At 43.1% G+C, this 19,774-nt stretch overlaps 1 protein-coding gene across 1 annotated transcript in view; it reads left to right on the forward strand.

Annotated features, from left to right (window-relative positions):
* The window catches only part of SORCS3 (sortilin related VPS10 domain containing receptor 3), a 545,070-nt gene that overhangs the window by 103,847 nt on the left and 421,449 nt on the right, over positions 1 to 19,774 (forward strand). The window contains exon 2 of the mRNA XM_061163158.1: positions 6,525 to 6,592. Within this exon, the coding sequence (XP_061019141.1) occupies positions 6,525 to 6,592 (68 nt within the window). The remainder of the gene's footprint in view (positions 1 to 6,524; positions 6,593 to 19,774) is intronic.

The raw sequence follows: 19,774 nt of genomic DNA on the forward strand, positions 1-19,774 counted from the left end.
GTAGTCCCTCTATGTAAACACACTCTTTCATAGAAAACTTTATCAACCCGTAGTTGATGGTAGGTTGGACTTCCTCTGTCCTTCATGCATGATTCTATCATCCTTTGTGCCTTCTTTGTGCAGCTTGACTGTGTCTCCAAGTGGCTGGTGCCCCCATGACATTGCACTCAACACATGACGGCTCTTGCCTCTAATGGCCCATTCAGCTCTCCCTTCATGCTGTCTTTTCTACCAAGCAGGGTGAAAATGGCACCTTTCCACCCTGCTTTTTTCTATCTACTGCTGTCCCAATTAAAACATGAAGGAAAAACAAAAAAAACAAAAAAAAAACATGAAGGAAAGAAAGAGAGGGAGGGGGGAAATAAAGAGACAGGCCAGACAAGCAAGGGAGTGAACTTCATTTCTCTATATCCAAATTCTTGATACTTCGAGTTTCGGCTCATATAATCTTTCCCTCATGAAGACTTTGATGACCACATTTTCTGATTTAATTGTTTCCTCCTTTCAACTCTTATAGCACATTATCTGTAACTCTTAGATACCTTTATCTTCTCATCCCTTCTTTTATTGTCATTCATTTATAATTCATTCACCGGACCTTGTATAGCACCTGCCATGTGTCAGGTGTTGTGCTAGATTTGGGGATGCAAAATTGAATGAGATCTGACTTGTGACCTCAGAGAGGTCACAATCTAACAGATGAGACATATGGAGATATCACATTAATCCAATTTGATAAAAACTATAAGAGATGTATGAGCAAATGTTCTTCCAGAGATTCTGTCTGATGCTAATTTAAGGTTATATGTGCCTGTACATAGGAGCTTTAATTTAGGTGGCTTTACTACTATGTGTGTGTGTCTGTATGTGTGTAGCTTATATTAAGAGAGAGGTGCTATTTACTCATGAATAATTCCAATTTATTTTCATTTCTCCTCTGTCTAAAATCCCTCTAGGATTGTAGCCTGTTGGTCACAAAGGAAGTTTTCTTTAATTTATTTTTTTATTGAAGGATAATTGCTTTACAGAATTTTGTTGTTTTCTGTCAAACCTCAACATGAATCAGCCATAGGTATACATATATCCCCTCCCTTGACAAAGCATATTTGACAAACCTGGGTCTCCCAACAATTTGTCTCGTCATTTCATTACACATCTCTGTTTCCTATGTGTTTCTCCAAAAACAAAGAAAACAAAAGTTACTTTCACCTGTGGGCCTTGAGCTCTGGATCTTTCTCTGATTCCCAGAGTTTAGCAGGTGTCTTTCTAATTCACATAAGAGGAGCTCAGTAAATATTTGTGGGATTCATGATTGAGTGATAAACTCCTTGAGGGCAGGAATGTGTTTTTCTCCTCTCAGTTGGCTTGCTCACTGCCTTGCACACAAAAAGGAGCATAAACATTTGCTAAATGGAGGATGCATCGTATTAGAGCAGAACAAGCTTGGATGGCAGAGTCTCATAGCCCTGGGTAGGAATGCTTGCTTCGTCTCTTGCTAGTTGTGCACACTGGGGAGCAGACTGCTTAATTCTTAGGACTCACTTTCCTCATCTGTAAAATGGAGTGCTAATTATGTCTTCTCAGTCTCAACGGTTTGTTGTGAGAATTGAGAAGCACCCAGTGTAGTATTTAGCACATAGTAATGGTTCAGTTAATCTTTGGTCCCTGCTTTTTCTTCTTTGAATTGGACTGGCACCTCTCATCCAGGGACATCTGCTGGAAAGGAGTCATGTCAAGCTTTGCTATGGACCCCAGGCTAGCTCCTCCATCCTTCCTCATCTATCCACTGGTGATTCTTTGGTCACACTCACTTCTTTCTGATCTGAGTCCTCTCCCAGGTAGCCTGGGGCTTGTTAGTGGGTTTTCTGCATCTGCTTTCAGTTTTCTTCCCTGGTAATTCCCTTCTCAGAGCTTTTGGAATGCTTTGGTGAGAGAGCACGGGTTTGGCGGGCTTTCTTTTAATCTTTGTTTTCTTTGCTAGGCACAGGATATCTTGGGCTAAAGTTACATTATCATCTCTTCATAACTTTATTCTTGTCCTTCTATGCTGGCTCCAGGGGAAAGGAAGCTTCCAGTCCTAATTCTCTGTGTTTGGACCTTTCCTCTGGAGGAATGCTGGGGTGATTTTGTTGGGAAGCATCCTTCTCATGCATCTCCTATGACCTGTTTTCTTTGTAAAATTCAGCTCAATTTAAAGGCAGGAATGCGTTTCTAGATCAGGAATCCACCACACTGGAAGGCAGTGTCACTGCAGCCCGAACTTGGGAGAGGAATCATGGTATGATGGAGTCTTTCTCAAAGCTTGGTCCTCTAATAGCCACAGGAAGATTTCTGGGTCCTCCCCAAGACTCACCAAGTCAGACTTGCTGAGAATGGGATCAGGGAATCTTCATTTAGCAGGCTCCCCAGTGACAGTTAGGCTCCAACTTTGCTTATAACGTGGGTTGAACAGTGCCCTTGGCCCTTGACCAAGGCCACACATTGTTGGAACTTTAACTTGAGTCACTTTGTCTCTCTTTGTCTGTTTCCTCATCTGTAAAACAGGGATAATAGACTGGATTGACACCATCCCCCTCTGAAGACTATGCTTTACTGCTAAGACACCATTGTCCCTCACTGACTCAAAAATAATGATCTTTGGGAACCTTTGATGTACTGAGCCTGTCTCTTGGGAGACAGAAGTAGAAAACGCGAAGCCTGCCTCATGGTGTTCAGAATCGAGCTGAGAAGGCAGATCCTGTGACATCCAGAAGCTATCTAGATAGTGTTTAACTCTGTGGCAAATTATGTAATGCAATTTTAAATGTAATAGGACTTCAGGCTACTTGAGGAAGATGGATCCTGAGCTGTTTCTTGAACAAAGGTAGACAGGTTCAGGCAGTAATGAAAGGACTGTTCACAGGCAATGACACAACAATACAGCAGGAAAGAAGGAAAGCAGAGACGTGAGAATGGATTTCCTTATCTGCAGCACCTTGGGAACTTGGATTGTTAAAGCAGAGGGCAGTTTCTTGAGATCCATGGAAAAGTGCCTGGACACAGTATGTGGGTCAGACTGTGGGGTGCCTTACATACCAGGTAAGGAATCTGGATTTCATCCTTAGGCAGAGGATCCAGTAAAGGCTTCTAACCAAAAAAAATATGTGTATTAAGAGCAAAATTGAAACGATCTGTTATGAAGGCAGAAATAAAATTCATGGAGTTGTGGAAGGATGTATTTATTTGGATCCTCTGAGAAGCAGACACCAGAAAGAAATTAGATATGTAAGAAATATAATAAAGACTGAGAAGATGGAGGGAGACAAGGAGAGTGGTCTAAGCACTGGGTAAAACTGCTGATAGAATGAGAACAGCTCTTAGAAGGGTTCTCAGATCCAATTGTTTGCTAGACCCTCTATTAAGTAGTAGGATTCTTACCCTCAACATCTCTTTTTTCTCCCTTTATGCACTTTGCACTTTCTGGAGATTGTTTTGTGTCCCAGAAAGCTTGATATCAGAAGACACTGAAGTAGTCTGACTTGCTCTGGCAGACACTAAAGGGCTTCTGACCTGTTTCTAGAAGAACATAGTTTTGAGTTTCTCAAGAATTTGGGATGGTCTACACGTAGCCACTCATGTTTTTACCTAGTGACTGTGAAAGAATGATTTTGTCAATGAAAGCAGTAAAAGGAAGAGAAATCTGGTGTGTATGCGTTTGAATTAATTTAACAAATAGGAATTATTGGCACATTGATAGGCATTTGGTTGGAGAAGGTTTGGACAAGTCCTGTCTCCGTTAGCCCCTGAATTTAACAAATGAGGAAGCAAACGGGAAAGGCATGGAGTGCAATACTTTGCATAGGATACATGCTCCTTGCTTTTGTGCTGTGCTAATAGTGTAATAGAGCGGGGGTGTGTGCAGCCCTTAGCACAAGGCTGCCGCTGGGTGCCATTACCTCAAGACCCATTACCAGGCAACGGTTAGTTATCTAATTACCAGAAGACCTGTGGGAGATTAGAGTAGTAGTTGGAGGTTCTGCTCAGCCATTGGTCAGCACCACAGTTGGCCCCTCCCCCAAGCAAGCAACTGTCGGTGAGCGACTCTTAGTGGTTCTGCTCAGCCATTGGTTGGCACCACAGTTGGCCCCTCCCCCAAGCAAGCAACTGTCGGTGAGCGATTCTTAGTGGTTCTGCTCAGCCATTGGTTGGCGCCACAGTGAGCCCCACGCACAAGTGGCCAATTGTCAATGAGTGACCGTTAGTGGGTCATTCAGCCAACTACTGGTGGAATGGTGGTCATTAGGTGGAGGGTGAGGTAAGAGTTGGACCCAGCCTCCTCCTTTAGTGCCCGACAGCTCTTCTGGTTGCCGGCCAGCAGGGAAGCTGGGGGGCCCCAGGGAACAGCCTGGGAGCCATGTCCTGCGGGCTCCAGAGCCCTCATTTGGGACACCCATTGGCCTTATCCCAAGCCTTGAGGTGACCATGAACCTCTCACCCCATCCACACCTCTGTGACCTAATGGCAGCAGCTGTCCACATTGGATGGAGTCTACAGAACCTGCCCCCCCGCCTTGGGGTTGCCTGAGGAGCCAGAGGACCAGTTGGGTTATGGGTGCCTGGCTCCCTCAGCAATGAAAGCTGGGTAGGGTCTGGGGACCTAGCCCTGAGGGAGTTGCTAACTGAGATCTGCCTCCTCTTAGCCAGGGCCGGGACCTCGGAGGGCAAAAGCTGTACCGTTTCTTGTCAGAACAGGGAATAACATTCGTTTGGTAGAAATTTACAGGAACATTGTTACCTGACCATGACCATGACCTGACCTCAAGAACAAAGGATCTAACACCAGAAAGTTTGCCACAACTAACCACACCCCTCCTTCACCTTTGCGAGAAAAGCTAGGCTTTGCTGAAAGCTTTTGGCGAGTTCAGCGTTTTTAGGGCATAAGCCACTTGTTTCCTTGCAGGGCGCTACAATAAACCTTTCTCTGCTCCAGACTCTGATATTTTGGCATGTTTGGCCCCACTGTGTGTTGGCCACATGAACTTGCATTTTTGGTACCAATAGGTCAGGTGGTTTGGTAGATTCTACTGTTCTTAAAATAGTCATGTCTTTGATGTTCTTCTTGGTTTGACTGTTGCCAACCTACGACTCCTCATCACAGGACAAAATCTGGGAAGAGACCTAAAGAACCCTCCAGCCGTGACCTTGCAGAGAAGTTGAAGTTTCCAAGTCAGGCTTTTCTGGGACTCTCTTTGACCTATAATGGGTCGTATCTTTGCCTCTAATTTTTTCTTAGTTTACCTAAAAGAGATGGAAATGGTGCTGACCGACCCCATGGGGTGCTGGATGAGAATAAATCTCAAAATGAGTGCCTTGTCGTTGGTTAAATGCCATAAAAATGTTCAATATAATGGCTGATTATTTTTCTTTAATCTTAAATGGATACCTAGCATGCAAAAGCCCCATCTTGGTAGCAGAAATTCATTATCCTGGAAAGAGTTTAATGGCTGCTGTGCAAATGAACTGGAGGAAGTTAAATTGTGGAATGGGAAGGAGTTGAGAAAAGTGAAATGAGTTGTGCATTAAATTTAGATAAACACAATTATGTGTAACTGGATTATCACGTGTGCAGGCAGGCGCTATATATTAGGCACCTGTGTTTTGATTAAAATAGATTCAGGTGCATGCACTTAGCATCCTTGTAGATATGGGATTGTGCCTTAGCCACTGTCTAGGCGCATGAGGGGGCAGCAGGGAAATGACTGAGATCCAAGTCCTCAGCTGTAAAAGTTTAAAGGGCCTGAGAGTAGTCTAGCCAATGAAAGTTCACTTCAGAAAACTGCTGACCCTATTACGGACTGTCCAGCTGTTTGTCATGTGCAGCTTTCTTCTGGGTTTCTTTCAATTGGAGTCAGGAAAGTGGTCCTGGAGCCCAGCGGAGTCTAATGACCTGCTTACTCCATGGATGGGACACAGAGGAAGACAGACAGCATTGCAGAGTGTTGGCGGCTGGGCTTGCCTGTTGTTCAAGATTTTATGGCTGTGAGGTGCTAGCGATGGGGTGGGAACATGAAATCTCTTTGAACCCCTCTGTAGACAGACAGAATCAGGCCCAGTTCTTTCTTACCCTTTTAGGTCCACGTCTGTAAGTCAGAGTCATCTCCAGATCAAAGGCAAGCCCATCCTCTGATCTCTGGGTGGCCATCTGAGTGAACAGAACTAGCCAGCCTGTGCCTGACCTTGGAGGAGGACAGATGTGGGGACACAACTGTAGATATCCAGTTAATCCCTGTTGCCACGTTTTATTTCAAGTGCAAAGCACTGTCAGGATTAAAATAAATGCTACCGGTTATGAGGTAGCATTAAATTAATAATTTTTCCCCCGTGCTTGATCCTATAATACCCCTCAACTCAACGGATAAATTCTAAGTCCTCCTCTGGGTTATTTTAGATGCAGTGAATATTGTTGCACAAACTAAAGTTGGCTTCCTCTTTTTTCCCCCCCCCTCTCATTCCTCTCCTGTGCCCTCCTCCACATCCCCCTTTCAGGTTATACTTATCCTGACGAAGCTATATGACTTCAACCTGGGAAGTGTGACGGAGAGCTCACTTTGGAGGTAAGTGGATTGGAGGTCCTTCACTATCTTCTCTGGTGGGGCTCACGTGAGAAGCGCCAGTTGAGCAGCTGGAGAGCATGTTTTGAAAGGAGCAGAAGATGCTCCTCCTCCTCCTGGACGCCCACTTTAATGCCCCAGTGGCAATAATGGCCTCCATCTGTGAATTCCTTAGCACTCTACTGATCTTGCTTGGGGCCTGTCACACATTCTCCTTGGCATTGTGGTTGCTTCTGTATTCATGCTGTGTCTCCTTTGGCTCGACAAACATGAATGAAAGATAGAGAGATCAGAGCATGTCTGATGCAAGAGGAGACTGTGGATAAGGGAGCCTGATACAGGAAGGATGCTAGCCTTGGCGTGAGTCTCAGCCTAAGGACTGTTTCTCGTTGTCCTTTGCTGTGACTCTTGAGAAGCCTGTGCTTCTGGGCATAGACACACATGAGAATTGGATCTGAGTGATGACTTTTGTGGTCCCTAGCCTCCCTGGACTCCTCCCCTCATAAAATAATATTAAAAGTATATTTTACAACTACATTGGAGTAAAGACAAATATATTAATATTGTATATTAAAACTTGTTTTCAGCCTAACATACTCATTCTTTGGTTTTGACTTTAAAAGAAATGACAGCATTTTTGTGAACCCTAGGCTTTATGTCTTTGTACCTGCTGAATAAATCAGCCCTGACAGGAAGCTGGGATGGGGAGAAGGATGTGAGTGGATTAAGTCAGAGAGGGCTTTAGCGAAGCCATGAAGCTGACTATTTCTCTGGACAGAAGACACCATGCATTCACTCTTGCATACACCTCCTCACAGGCAAGTTCACTATTCCAGCCTTGCTGCTGGCAGTCACGCAGGGCCCCAGTGAGTTTCATCAACCTCTCTGAGTCGGTGCTTCATGCTCTGCTTATTACATCCGTGGGCCTCAAGAGGGCTGTGTGTCCATCCTGTTTACTCTGTCATTTGCAAACACTGGAGAGAACATGGTCACAAAAGGCCGTTCACTTGGTGGTGTCTTTCATCCCAGCGCCTGTCCTGAGGGTCTCTGGGGTCTTGGAGCAGAGGGCTCTGGGGCATGAGTGTCTCGGAACTTGGCTGCTGCTTTATCTGACCTGTTTGCAGAGGACCAGCCAGGGCCCCTCTCCTGGGAGGGGAGCAGTCACAGCCTCTATTAAATATTCAGGGGTTAATTGCTCCTATCGGCGGGGCCTGCCTCCATTTGCACAGGATGTCCAAAACCCAATTTTGCTGCTCAGTGGAAACTGGCAGAGGTGTAAGTAACCAGGCTGCCTCTCGTAGGTGAAAGCATGCCTGTTTCCACTCACACAGGACTCCTGGGGAACGAGAACCTCAGAAACCATCCCCTCAGGCCCTATCACAGTGATGCTGTGGTGATCATTTAAGCCTGACTCCAGTGCTGTCTGCTTGGTGCAAATAATGAAACAAGCCAGAAAATCCTGTCCTTATAGTGAGAGATAGCTATACCTGGCAGCCCATATCATATTTCAGGAAAGGTTTGGTAGTTCTAAGGGTGAACCAGGCAAAGCCAGGGAGCCAAGGCCAGATGCTTAATGCTGGAGGCCCAGTAAGTGACAGAGTGTGTGTCCCACAGGCATAAGAGTCAGTATATTTACCAGTGTGTGTCAAGGACAGCAGATAGCCGAGTGGCCCTAAGGGCACCCTGATGTCCCATTGCTAGGATTCAAAATCTAGCTTGTCCACCCAAAGAGCTCTGTGGCTTTGGGCACTTTATCTAACTTCTCTGGATCAGCTTTTGGGGATGCTGGAATCAAGAACCACAGACTAGTGGCTGCAAACTGAAGAAATGTGTTCTCTTCCAGTCTGGGGGCCAGAAGTCTGAAATCAAGGTGTTTTTGGGGTCCCCTTCCTCTGGAGGCTCTAGAGAGACTCTTTCCTCACTTCCTTCAGCTTCTGGTGTCTTGTCAGCATTCCTAGGGCTGCATTATTCCGCTCTCTGTCTTCTCCTCTTCTCTCCCTTAGAAGGACACTTGCCATTGGACTTAGGGGCTGGCCCCATAATCCAGGATGCTCTCATTTTCAGATTCTTAGCTTAATTACATCTGCAGAAATGCTCTTTCAAGGATAATTCCATTGTGGGTTCTGGGGGTTAGGACATATTTTGATAGGGGCACTGCCATTTAACCCACTTTGCTCTCGTAAATCTCAGTTTCTCTGAATATAAATTGGAGACAGTACAGATCCCACTTTTGCTCCAGCCACATTGTCCGTGCTGTTCCCCAGACAAGCCAGCGTCTTCCTCAGGACCCTTACACTCAGATTTTTCTTGGGTCTGAGCTCCTTCCTCTCTGCTCACCTCATCAGTGAGGCCTTTGTCTCAGGACTTGGCATTTCATCACTGGGCTGCATTTTCCTCCCTAGAACCTGTCACCCTCTAGCTGCTAAATATTTACTTACTGATTTATTTATATTCGACCTACACCCAATAACATCTAAGCTTGTAAAGATAGAATTTTTTTTTTCCATTTTGCTTCAGTGCTGTATCCTCATTACCTCAAATAGTATCTGGCACACAGGAGGTACTTAATAAATGTTTGCTTGATGAATAAATTCATGGATGGATTTTAAGGACTAAATGAAATATTAAATGTGCAAACATTTAGGAGTTACTTACATGTGGAGAGTGCTCAGTTAATTGTAATAATTAATGATTATTGCAACCCTGTGTATTTGTGTAGTTTTGTTTGTAAGAATCCACTAATGCAGGGATCCATGGGGTGGAAACTGTAAGTGCATGCAAAGGGTTGTATTCTGTGCTGTCTAGGAATTATCACAGACCTTCCGGGGTGTTGGCAGGGGGATAGGGAGGGGAGAACAGTGATTTATGATGTTGTTCCTCATGCTGACTGAGGAGGGGGAATTGGAATAGCAGTTTCTACATAGTTGGAGATGCTATTTTGTAAGAAAGATTCTCTGAATGGCTGTTGGAGTGATGGGTGAGCTACAGTTTGGCAAATGGAAAGTGGAAAAATCTCCCTTGCACAGGGCAAAGGCCAGGCAAGGTGAGGCTGTAGGAGATAAGGGGACCAGGAAGGAGGAAGAGAGAGCAGCCGGGTGCTGGACTAGGTAGGGAGATGGGTGGGAGGACTCATCAGGTTCACAGGAGGGGCCAAGCCAAAGGGGGTTACTCAGCATAGACTGTAGATAACAGAGTATATATAGTGTGACCTTTCAGGGATTTGAAACAGGCTGATAGATGTTATAGGCATTCCCTATGGATACGCATTATGTGGGTATGTATTTGTGTTATCCAGAGGGTTCACAGGTCTGATAAAGCCCAGCTTAGGAACCCCTGCAGAGGGGGCAATAGAGGAAAGGGACTGCCCCTAAACTTTGTGGAAACTTTCCAACTTCCTGGGCCCTCACCGGGTATCTTCTTAATTCTTATTGTTATCCTTGCTCATACCCTAAGGATCTGTGCCCCTATCCTCGTTTCTCTGCTGTTAGTGATGTATTTTCGAGTTAGAGCCTAGAGCGCTATGATCTTCTTTACTAATACAGTGAGCAGAGAAAAGAAACTAAATTAAACACACACCTTTTCATTTCTGTGATTTGGTCCAACATGCTTAACTAAGTTGAAATTGAATTTGGTGATTCTTCTTCAATTTTCTCTCCAGCAGAGGCGCCTGGAGCAGCAGCTGTCATGACAAGATGATGTGCCCTGCCAGGTTGCAGTATGACATAATTATTTGTCTCACTGAATTAATAATTCAGAAGCCATCTACTTCTAAATAGACAAAAGGCTGTTTAAAAGCAGTCTGTAGCATAGCGGCAGCATGTGTCCTTGGTGACACTCTTTCTGGAACTCCTAAGTGCCATTATACTGGGGGTGGTCAAAATATTTTCTCTCCACCAGCACAAGAATGGGTGCATAAATTGGTCATTTAGCACAACCATCTGTTGGCATCCTTTAGTCAAAGGACATTTTACATATGGGATGTCAAGCCTCTAGAATTAATGAGGCTGGGAAGTGACTTTTTATTTAAGAAGACCCAGGGATTTGCTTTTAGGGTGTTTTCAGTCCATAGTGTGTCAAGCTTGGAGGTTGTCCATCCATCAAGAGTGATACTAGAGACCGACTCTATCAGACTTTATAGAGGCCAGACCCAAGGAGGAGAGATGAGTCCAGATGAGGAGGTTCAGGTCCAGTCAGCTTCCTCCTCATAAAGTAATTAAAAGTGAAGCTCTGGGACTGATGGCCTGGTTACAAGTCCACTTTCCTCCACTGAGCCACTGAGTTATCTTGAACACATTCCTTCCCCTCTCTGTGCCTCTATTTCCTTATCTGTGCCATGAAGGTTATATCCATACCTACCACATAAAGTTGCTTTGAAATTTCATTGAAATGAACTATGTCAACTGCCTTGAAAAATACCTGCCCTGCAGCACCTATGCATGGGAGGTACTCGGAGAGTTTGTTCATTGTACGATCTGCAACTTGAGCTGCTTCTCTGTAGGAGTTCCTTTACCTGAGCTGTCTAGTTCTATCTTTTGCGAGAAACTGGAGAGTCGGGTATCACTGGGCTCAATTTACAGATGGGAACATTGAGCATTGCAGAGGTTAAACAACATGCCCCAGATTGTGAAACTAAGAAGTAGGGGCATCCTACTGAAACCTGAGCCTGTGCTGAATCCACCCTGTGTGCTGGAGCTGATGCTGGGCAAGAGAGGATTCATGGATTCCTCCAGAATAAGATAATTTGGGGGATGATATGGGAAGTGGAAGAGGGAGAAATTCCCAGAGTGGGAAAATTGCCCTCGAGTGGATGGGCTGGGATTTCAACTTCTAGGCTAAAATATTCCTTCTGTAATTGAGATGGATGCTCTGTAGTCCAGCACTGTCTGATTCGAAATATATAGGAGCCACATAATTTCCCAGCAGTCAATAATGTGAAAAGAAACAGTGGAGATTAATTTTATTAATAAATTTTCTTTAACCTAGTTATATAGAACTATCATTTCAATAGACAATTAATAAAATTATTAATGGGCAATTTTGCATTACATTTTTGTAGCAAGTCTTTGAAATTGAATGTGTATCTTATACTTAAGGGCGTATCTCAATTTTACATACAAAATGCAGCCACAGTTTGTTTGATAGTTAAATATGGCTGTTGGATACCATAGTGCCCAGTAGAGGTCTAGTAATCTCTTTTTCAGATATTATCAGTTCATTGGGCGAGGTATGTGGGGGCAGGGGGGCGGGCGGGAAACTTTTTTCACCATAGAAATGCATGTCTCATCAAAGAACAAAAGGTAAAAAATTTCACCTGTTTTGGAAAGAAATTATTTTAATGTTATGGTACTTGGAATATGGGCAGTGTCAAAGGCTAACCTGATCCCATATTAAAACTCTGGTCATCTAAAGTGAAACGAGGGCTGTGGAAATCTGTCCACAGAAACGGAAACGTCGTCACCAGAACTTCTAGGTCTTTGAACTGTGATTCTTGGTAATTCTGAAATAATCATGGCTATTGACCTTAGAGTCAAAGAGACTTGAGGTGAGAAAAGATCATAGCAAACATTCTCCTTGAACCCCAGAATCTTATCATTTCAAAGATAAGGTTGTGAGTTCAGGGAGAGGAAGACATTTTGGCTGAGTTTCTTGGATAAGAAGTCTAAGTTTAAGAGTGTTCCCTGACTCCTCTATTATGCAGAGCGAAGTAAGTCAGGAAGAAAAACACCAATACAGTATATTAACGCATATATACGGAATTTAGAAAGATGGTAACGATGACACTATATGCGAGAGCAAAAAAGACACAGATGTATAGAACAGTCTTTTGGACTCTGTGGGAAAAGACGAGGGTGGAATGATCTGAGAGAATAGCATTGAAACGTGTATATTATCATATGTGAAATAGATTGCCAGACCAGGTTCGATGCATGAGACGAGGTGCTCGGGGCTGGTGCACTGGGATGACCCTGAGGCATGGGATGGGGATGGAGTTGGGAGGGAGGGTCAGGATGGGGAACACACGTACACCCATGGCTGACTCATGTCAATGTATGGCAAAAACCACCACAATATTGTAAAGTAATTAACCTCCAGTTAAAATAAAAGAGTGTTCCCTGGCTCCTGATCTCCTTCCATGAACACACACATCCCCTAAATGGAAACCCTGGAACTAGATAGACAGCCCTCTTCTTCTTCTTCTTTTTTTTTTAATTGAAATACAGTTGATTTATAATATTGTGTTAATTTCTAATGTACAACAAAGTGATTTGGTTTTATGTGTATATGTGTGTGTATATGGATATATCTCCTTTTTCACACTTTTTCATTATGGTTTGTCAAAGGATATTGAATATAATTCCCTGTGCTATACATATGACCTTGTTGTTTATTCTATGTATAATGGTTTGCATCTGCTAACCTGAAATCCCACTGCATCACTCTGCTCCCTCCTTTTTCTCCCCCTTGGCAACCACAAGTTTGTTCTCTCAAGTTTGTGAGTCTGTTTAGAGAGTCTTCACATCTCCTCCATTTGTCGACTGAGGACAGACCATTGTTGTACGGTGTGCAGGCATCATACATTCAGAGACTGGTCATATTCTCACTTATTCCTATGACAATGGCACGTGGCACATGCTTTGGTGTCTTCTTCGTGCCCCTCTGCACACATGGGTCTGTGCATCTCTGCTGAGCTTGGTGGCGTTCCTGGTCCTTGATTTGGGAGCAAGGGTGCCACTTTTCTTTGGAAGTGGTCCCTATGAAAAGACTGATTAAGCCACTGCTTGAGGTTTTTGAGTCTTTAGTTTTGAATGTAAGTCATGGTGGGGATTTATGTTTCAGACTGGCAAATTGCTTCTTGGACTCAGTGCTCCATGTCCTAAACATTAACACTTGGATTGATAAACACATTGCCCTCTCCTCGAAAAATTTGTTTTTAAGGTCCCATTTTATGGAGGTAGATGAGCTAGCATGCAATCCCCCAGCTTCCATCTGTCCATCCCAAGCACTAGTCTCTGGCAAAGGTCTGTGAGTGGCCAGCTTCTGATTGGGTGTGAGGTCCCCACATGAGCTTTCATCTGGAATTCCTATTGGATTAGGGGTCCTCACAGAGCTAAACAAATTTTCAGTTTTCTGGGCATAAGAGGAACCGGGAATCCTTTGCCGTGGATGGTCCCCTGGTATTGCTACTTCCCCTCAGTTTCCTCTTCCCCTCTTGCTCCATTTCATCCACCCCCAGCCCGGCAGTGTGAGAATCAATATGCTCTTGGAAAAGCAACAAGGATTCTCAGCCCTTCTTCCTATATGCTTGGTCTCGGGGCCCACACAGCAAGGGGACTTCAGATCAAGGGGTTCCTGGTTAGGGTGTTTATGAGCCCACTTCCTGGGCACATCCTCCTGGATACCTTCCCTGTCCTTCCTTCCTGGACCGGGTGCCTCTCCTCTGCTTCCCACTAATGCCTCATCCTTACGCTGTGTTCCCAGCCTGGGAGCCTCTTGAGAACAAGGACCAGTGCCCTTTCTGTTTCTGGATCTACACTGCCAGCACTTGGGCTACTCTAAGTAAAAGCTGAAAGAATTGAACTGATGTTCCAAATGCCCCAAACCAAGCCCAGCCCCAGCCTTGCCTTGTCCTGTTGCTCTCCTTGTATTGAGTTGTCTTATCCCCCTGCCACTGGGGAATCCTGTGACTTTTCATCTGTCTTGCAAGCTGTTGTCTGGACCATTTATTTCCTCCTCTAATTGTTCTGTCAGTGACCTTTCTAGGGGATGCTGGTTTTTTTTTAATAGAAAGTGGAGACCTTTGGATTTATTAATTTTTTTGTTTGCCAAGAAAACCCTGATAATAATTACCAAGACTTCCCAGAAGTTATTAGTTTACAAATTTTAATGACACTCATGATTTATTTATGTACTTCCCTCCCTCTACAGCTGTTCATCCTAATTCCTTAGTGGAATTCCTGCTGAATCTGAGTGAATTAATGGAAACAAAACTGCAGAGTGGAATGACATTTTTTTTGCTAGGCTGTTAATTAAAAGCTTTCCATCCTATTTGGTAGGCTGTTTATATGTGAGGTCCTGAAGACTGGGTGGATACAGGCTGTGAAATCCTCCCTCTAGAACTGGGGCCTTTTTCTGTTTGTTTTCAGTGGTAATGAATCTGGTGAAAACTCCTGTATTGGTCACAAAGCATTCAACTGAACAGATATTAATTGAGCATTCATTATGTAAGCAGCCCTGTGCTCATTGCTGGGGGATGTGGAATAAGTATGTCATGATTGCTATCCTCAAGGAATGTTTAGTTCGGTTGAAAGATAAGATTAATGCATACAGGAAACAGCGTCAGGCATATGCAAGTATATATAGGTATATGCAAAACACATTGTATTCTGTGATGAGCACTGTGTAGAAGCACTTATATTTTTATTATTATCACACCTCACTCTATGAGGATGTAAAGCAATTCTAGAAATGAATTAGAGGAATGATCAATGTGGTTTGTATATTTTGTTTTGCTGTTTAATATAGAGCATCTTATTTCTCCGTTCAGTTGTTCAGTTCAGTCGCTCAGTCGTGTCTGACTCTTTGCGACGCCATGAACCGCAGCATGCCAGGCCTCCCTGCCCATCACCAACTCCCGGAGTCCACCCAAACCCATGTCCAATGAATCAGTGATGCCATCCAACCATCTTATCCTCTGTCGTCCTCTTCTCCTCCTGCCCCTAATCCCTCCCAGCATCAGGGTCTTTTCCAATGAATCAACTCTTCGCATGAGGTGGCCAAAGTATTGGAGTTTCAGCTTCAGCATCAGTTCTTCCAATGAACACCCAGGACTGATCTCCTTTAGGATGAACTGGTTGGATCTCCTTGCAGTCCAAGGGACTCTGAAGAGTTTCTCCAACACCACAGTTCAAAAACATCAGTTCTTCGGCACTCAGCTTTCTTTATGGTCCAACTCTCACATCCATACATGGCCACTGGAAAAACCATAGTCTTGACTAGATGGACCTTTGTTGGCAAAGTAATGTCTCTGCTTTTTAATATGCTGTCTAGATTGGTCATAACTTTCCTTTCAAGGAGTAACCATCTTTTAATTTCATGGCTGCAATCACCATCTGCAGTGATTTTGGAACCCCCTAAAATAAAGTCAGCCACTGTTTCCACTGTTTCCCCATCTATTTGCCATGAAGTGATGGGACCAGATGCCATGATCTTAGTTTTCTAAATGTTGAATTTTAAGCCAACTTTTTCACTCTCCTCTTTAACTTTCATCAAGAGGCTCTTTAGTTCTTCTTCACTTTCAATGAAACTAAATTTCTCCATTAGGATACGAAACTTTTAAGAGGAAGGACTGCCTCAGGTGAGAACTAGTAGTTCCCATAGTTCTCAGAAACACCTGGTCACGGATGGGATAGTGTATGTGTAGTGGCTAAAGGTTCTGATTTCAAATTGCCTGGCTATAAATTTGAGATCTACTGCTTGCTAACTGTACCACCTTAAGCAATGTCTTCATTTCTCTATGTCTAGGTTTACTTATCCATATCGTAAGATGACAGTAAGACAGATCTCATGGAAGCTTTGTGAGGATTCAGTGAGATAATGCATGAAATGCAAAAAATGCCTACTATTTAGTTAATCCTTTATGTAATAATCATTGTTTGTTTGTAGACTCATATCCTCCTAGCCCAGTAGCTTCTACCAGCTCCAGAGGACAGTCGTGCTGATATTTTTTAGGAGGTTGGGGTGCAGGACATACCTCGAATCCTAAGCATATGGTGTCTGGAAATGTTACATTTCTTTTGAGAGAATGTTTTTTCCTTCAGATATTCATCTGTGCTTGGCACAAGGGGGAAGGTTAATGTATTTATTGGTTTTTCTACATCAGCTATTGCTACTGATTTGGGTTGTAGGATGCAAAGCATGATCTGATTTAAGTTCCCTTAACACAGTGTTGCGGAGAAGGCAGTGGCACCCCACTCCAGTACTCTTGCCTGGAAAATCCCATGGACGGAGGAGCCTGGTAGGCTGCAGTCCATGGGGTTGCAAAGAGTCGGACACGATTGAGCGACTTCACTTTCACTTTTCACTTTCATGCATTGGAGAAGGAAATGGCAACCCACTCCAGTGTTCTTGCCTGGAGAATCCCAGGGATGGCGGAGCCTGGTGGGCTGCCGTCTGTGGGGTCGCACAGAGTCGGACATGACTGAAGCGACTTAGCAGTAGCAGCAGCAGCAGCAACACAGCGTTGAGTTAACTCATCCACTGCTGGTTATTTTCTTTTTCCTGCAACTACTGGGGGATGTAAGCCTCATGAAGAACTTTCTTACCTCGTATGTAATTAATATGGAAGGCATTCTGGGGTCATCCATGTTTCTCAAATTTGGTGTATCCTCAGAATTACTTGTGGACTGTGTTAAAAATCTAGATTCCTGGCCCCTAACCAAGGGATTCCAGTTTGGTAAAGCTGGAGGTTACTCAGGATGTATACTTTTAAAGGCCCCATTATTGTTTTTGATTTTCAGGTAGGACTGGGAGCCACTGAGCTCTGAGGAAGCTTGGGTTCTAGGCCTGTCTCAGTTGCTAATTAATCATCTACTAATTAATCAATTCATGCCATCTTCTGTTTCCTCATAAATAAAGATATTAGATGAAATGATCTCAAGTCCCTTTCCACTCCAGTTCCACAGATGCTGTCAACTTGGGAAGTCAAACAAGAACACACACAGGATTTATGATGGCCAACAGGTACCTTTTATGAGCTGACATTGTGAGCACAGCCATCCCCCTTAAGGAAAACTGTTGTGCTGTTCATGGACAGATAGTAGCCAGGGGGCAGGTGTTAGCCAGAACACCTGTTCTAACTACTGAATTTAAATTCATTAAACATAAGGAGCATCATCCAAGCTTTAAACTCTTTACTCCCCCAAAAAACAGAATGAAAAACGAGTTTGCCCTGAATATTGAAATCTCAGACGTCTTAACTTTGCTGGAGAATAGGGCAGTGTGAACACTGGAGAAACAGATCTGGTTTACAGATTTAATATTTTCCTATTTATTATGGGAGAGCAGTTTCTTCTTATGGCCTAGTCTTTTTTCTTCCATCCTGACATGTATAAATCTTGATTTTTGTCCAGTGGCTGAGACAATGCAATCCTTTTGTACGGATTGTGTCTGTTGATTGTTATTTTATGTTGTTTTCCCTTCCTTGCAAATGTGGTGCTCTTTTATCACAATCATAAATAACCTCACCATTGGGAGAAGGGGTGTGAAATTCTGCCCATCCCTCGCCTCACCCTGAGCTCCCTCTCATTTTCTCAGCAGTAGATTCATTAGCCTTCTAATGAAGTTAATAAGTAAACAGGATCAGACAGTTCCTTCTAAAATAACATTTATAAATGGATTTCCCCCCCCCCCCCAACTCTCTCAGGTAGGACCTTAATTTTTTTCCTGCCAGATGTCCACTTGTGTAAAACTATGATGGGTGGGACCTTGGAATGTGATTTGAAGCCCCCCCACCAAATAAAGGGAAAAATTTCAATTCACACAGAGCCTATCTATTTTCAAGTTTATAGGAGAGTGAATTTTTATATACTCCATTCCTGCTTATATATTGATATATAATGACTATAAAGATTAGGTAGTCAAACTTTCATAGTTACTTTCTCATCCTTTGGAGGCCAATTACTTTATTGGACATGGACTGTAAATGTCATTAGGAGGCTCCTGGCAACTTCTCCCATGAAGACCACTATCCTAGACTTTATTTGGGGAGCCATAAACTGGTAAAAAGACCTCTTGTTTATGTTATGTGTCTGTGAGCTTTATTTTCAGAAATTGCTGAACTTATAAGGGAAACATTCACTGCTTACTTTTCCTTCCAAATGGTTTGTGCCCAAATTAAAGCTAAAGTTTGTTGAGCATCTTTTCATGTATTTGTTAGCCATCTGTATGTCTTCTTTGGAGAAATGTCTGTTTAGTTCTTTGACCCATTTTTTGATTGAGTCATTTATTTTTCTGGAATTGAGCTGCAGGAGTTGCTTGTATATTTTTGAGATTAATCCTTTGTCTGTTTCTTCATTTGCTATTATTTTCTCCCAATCTGAGGGCTGTCGTTTCACCTTACTTATAGTTTGCTTTGTAGTGCAAAAGCTTTTAAGTTTCATTAGGTCCCATTTGTTTAGTTTTGCTTTTATTTCCATTATTCTGGGAGGTGGGTCATAGAGGATCTTGCTGTGATTTATGTCGGAGAGTGTTTTGCCTATGTTCTCCTCTAGGAGTTTTATAGTTTCTGGTCTTACATTTAGATCTTTAATCCATTTTGAGTTTATTTTTGTGTATGGTGTTAGAAAGTGTTCTAGTTTCATTCTTTTACAAGTAGTTGACCAGTTTTCCCAGCACCACTTGTTGAAGAGGTTGTCTTTTTTCCATTGTATATCCTTGCCTCCTTTGTCAAAGATAAGGTGTCCATAGGTTCATGGATTTATCTCTGGGCTTTCTATTCTGTTCCATTGATCTATATTTCTGTCTTTGTGCCAGTACCATACTGTCTTGATGACTGTGGCTTTGTAGTAGAGTCTGAAGTCAGGCAGGTTGATTCCTCCAGTTCCATTCTTCTTTCTCAAGATTACTTTGGCTATTCGAGGTTTTTTGTATTTCCATACAAATTGTGAAATTCTTTGGTCTAGTTCTGTGAAAAATACCACTGGTAGCTTGATAGGGATTGCATTGAATCTATAGATTGCTTTGGGTAGAATAGCCATTTTGACAATATTGATTCTTCCAATCTATGAACACGGTATGTTTCCCCCTCTGTTTGTGTCCTCTTTGATTTCTTTCATCAGTGTTTTATAGTTTCCTATGTATAGGTGTTTTGTGTCTTTAGGTAGATATACTCCTAAGTATTTTATTCTTTTTGTTGCAATGGTGAATGGTATTGTTTCCTTAATTTCTCTTTCTCTTTTTTCATTGTTAGTATATAGGAATGCAAGGGATTTCTGTGTGTTAATTTTATATCCTGCAACTTTACTATATTCATTGATTAGCTCTAGTAATTTTCTGGTAGAGTCTTTAGGGTTTCAAAACCACAATGAGGTACCATTACATGCCAGTCAGGATGGCTGCTATCCAAAAGTCTACAAGCAATAAATGCTGGCGAGGGTGTGGAGAAAAGGGAACCCTCTTACACTGTTG

The sequence above is a fragment of the Dama dama genome, chromosome 15, assembly GCF_033118175.1.
Source record: "Dama dama isolate Ldn47 chromosome 15, ASM3311817v1, whole genome shotgun sequence".
NCBI classification, from domain to species: domain Eukaryota; kingdom Metazoa; phylum Chordata; class Mammalia; order Artiodactyla; family Cervidae; genus Dama; species Dama dama.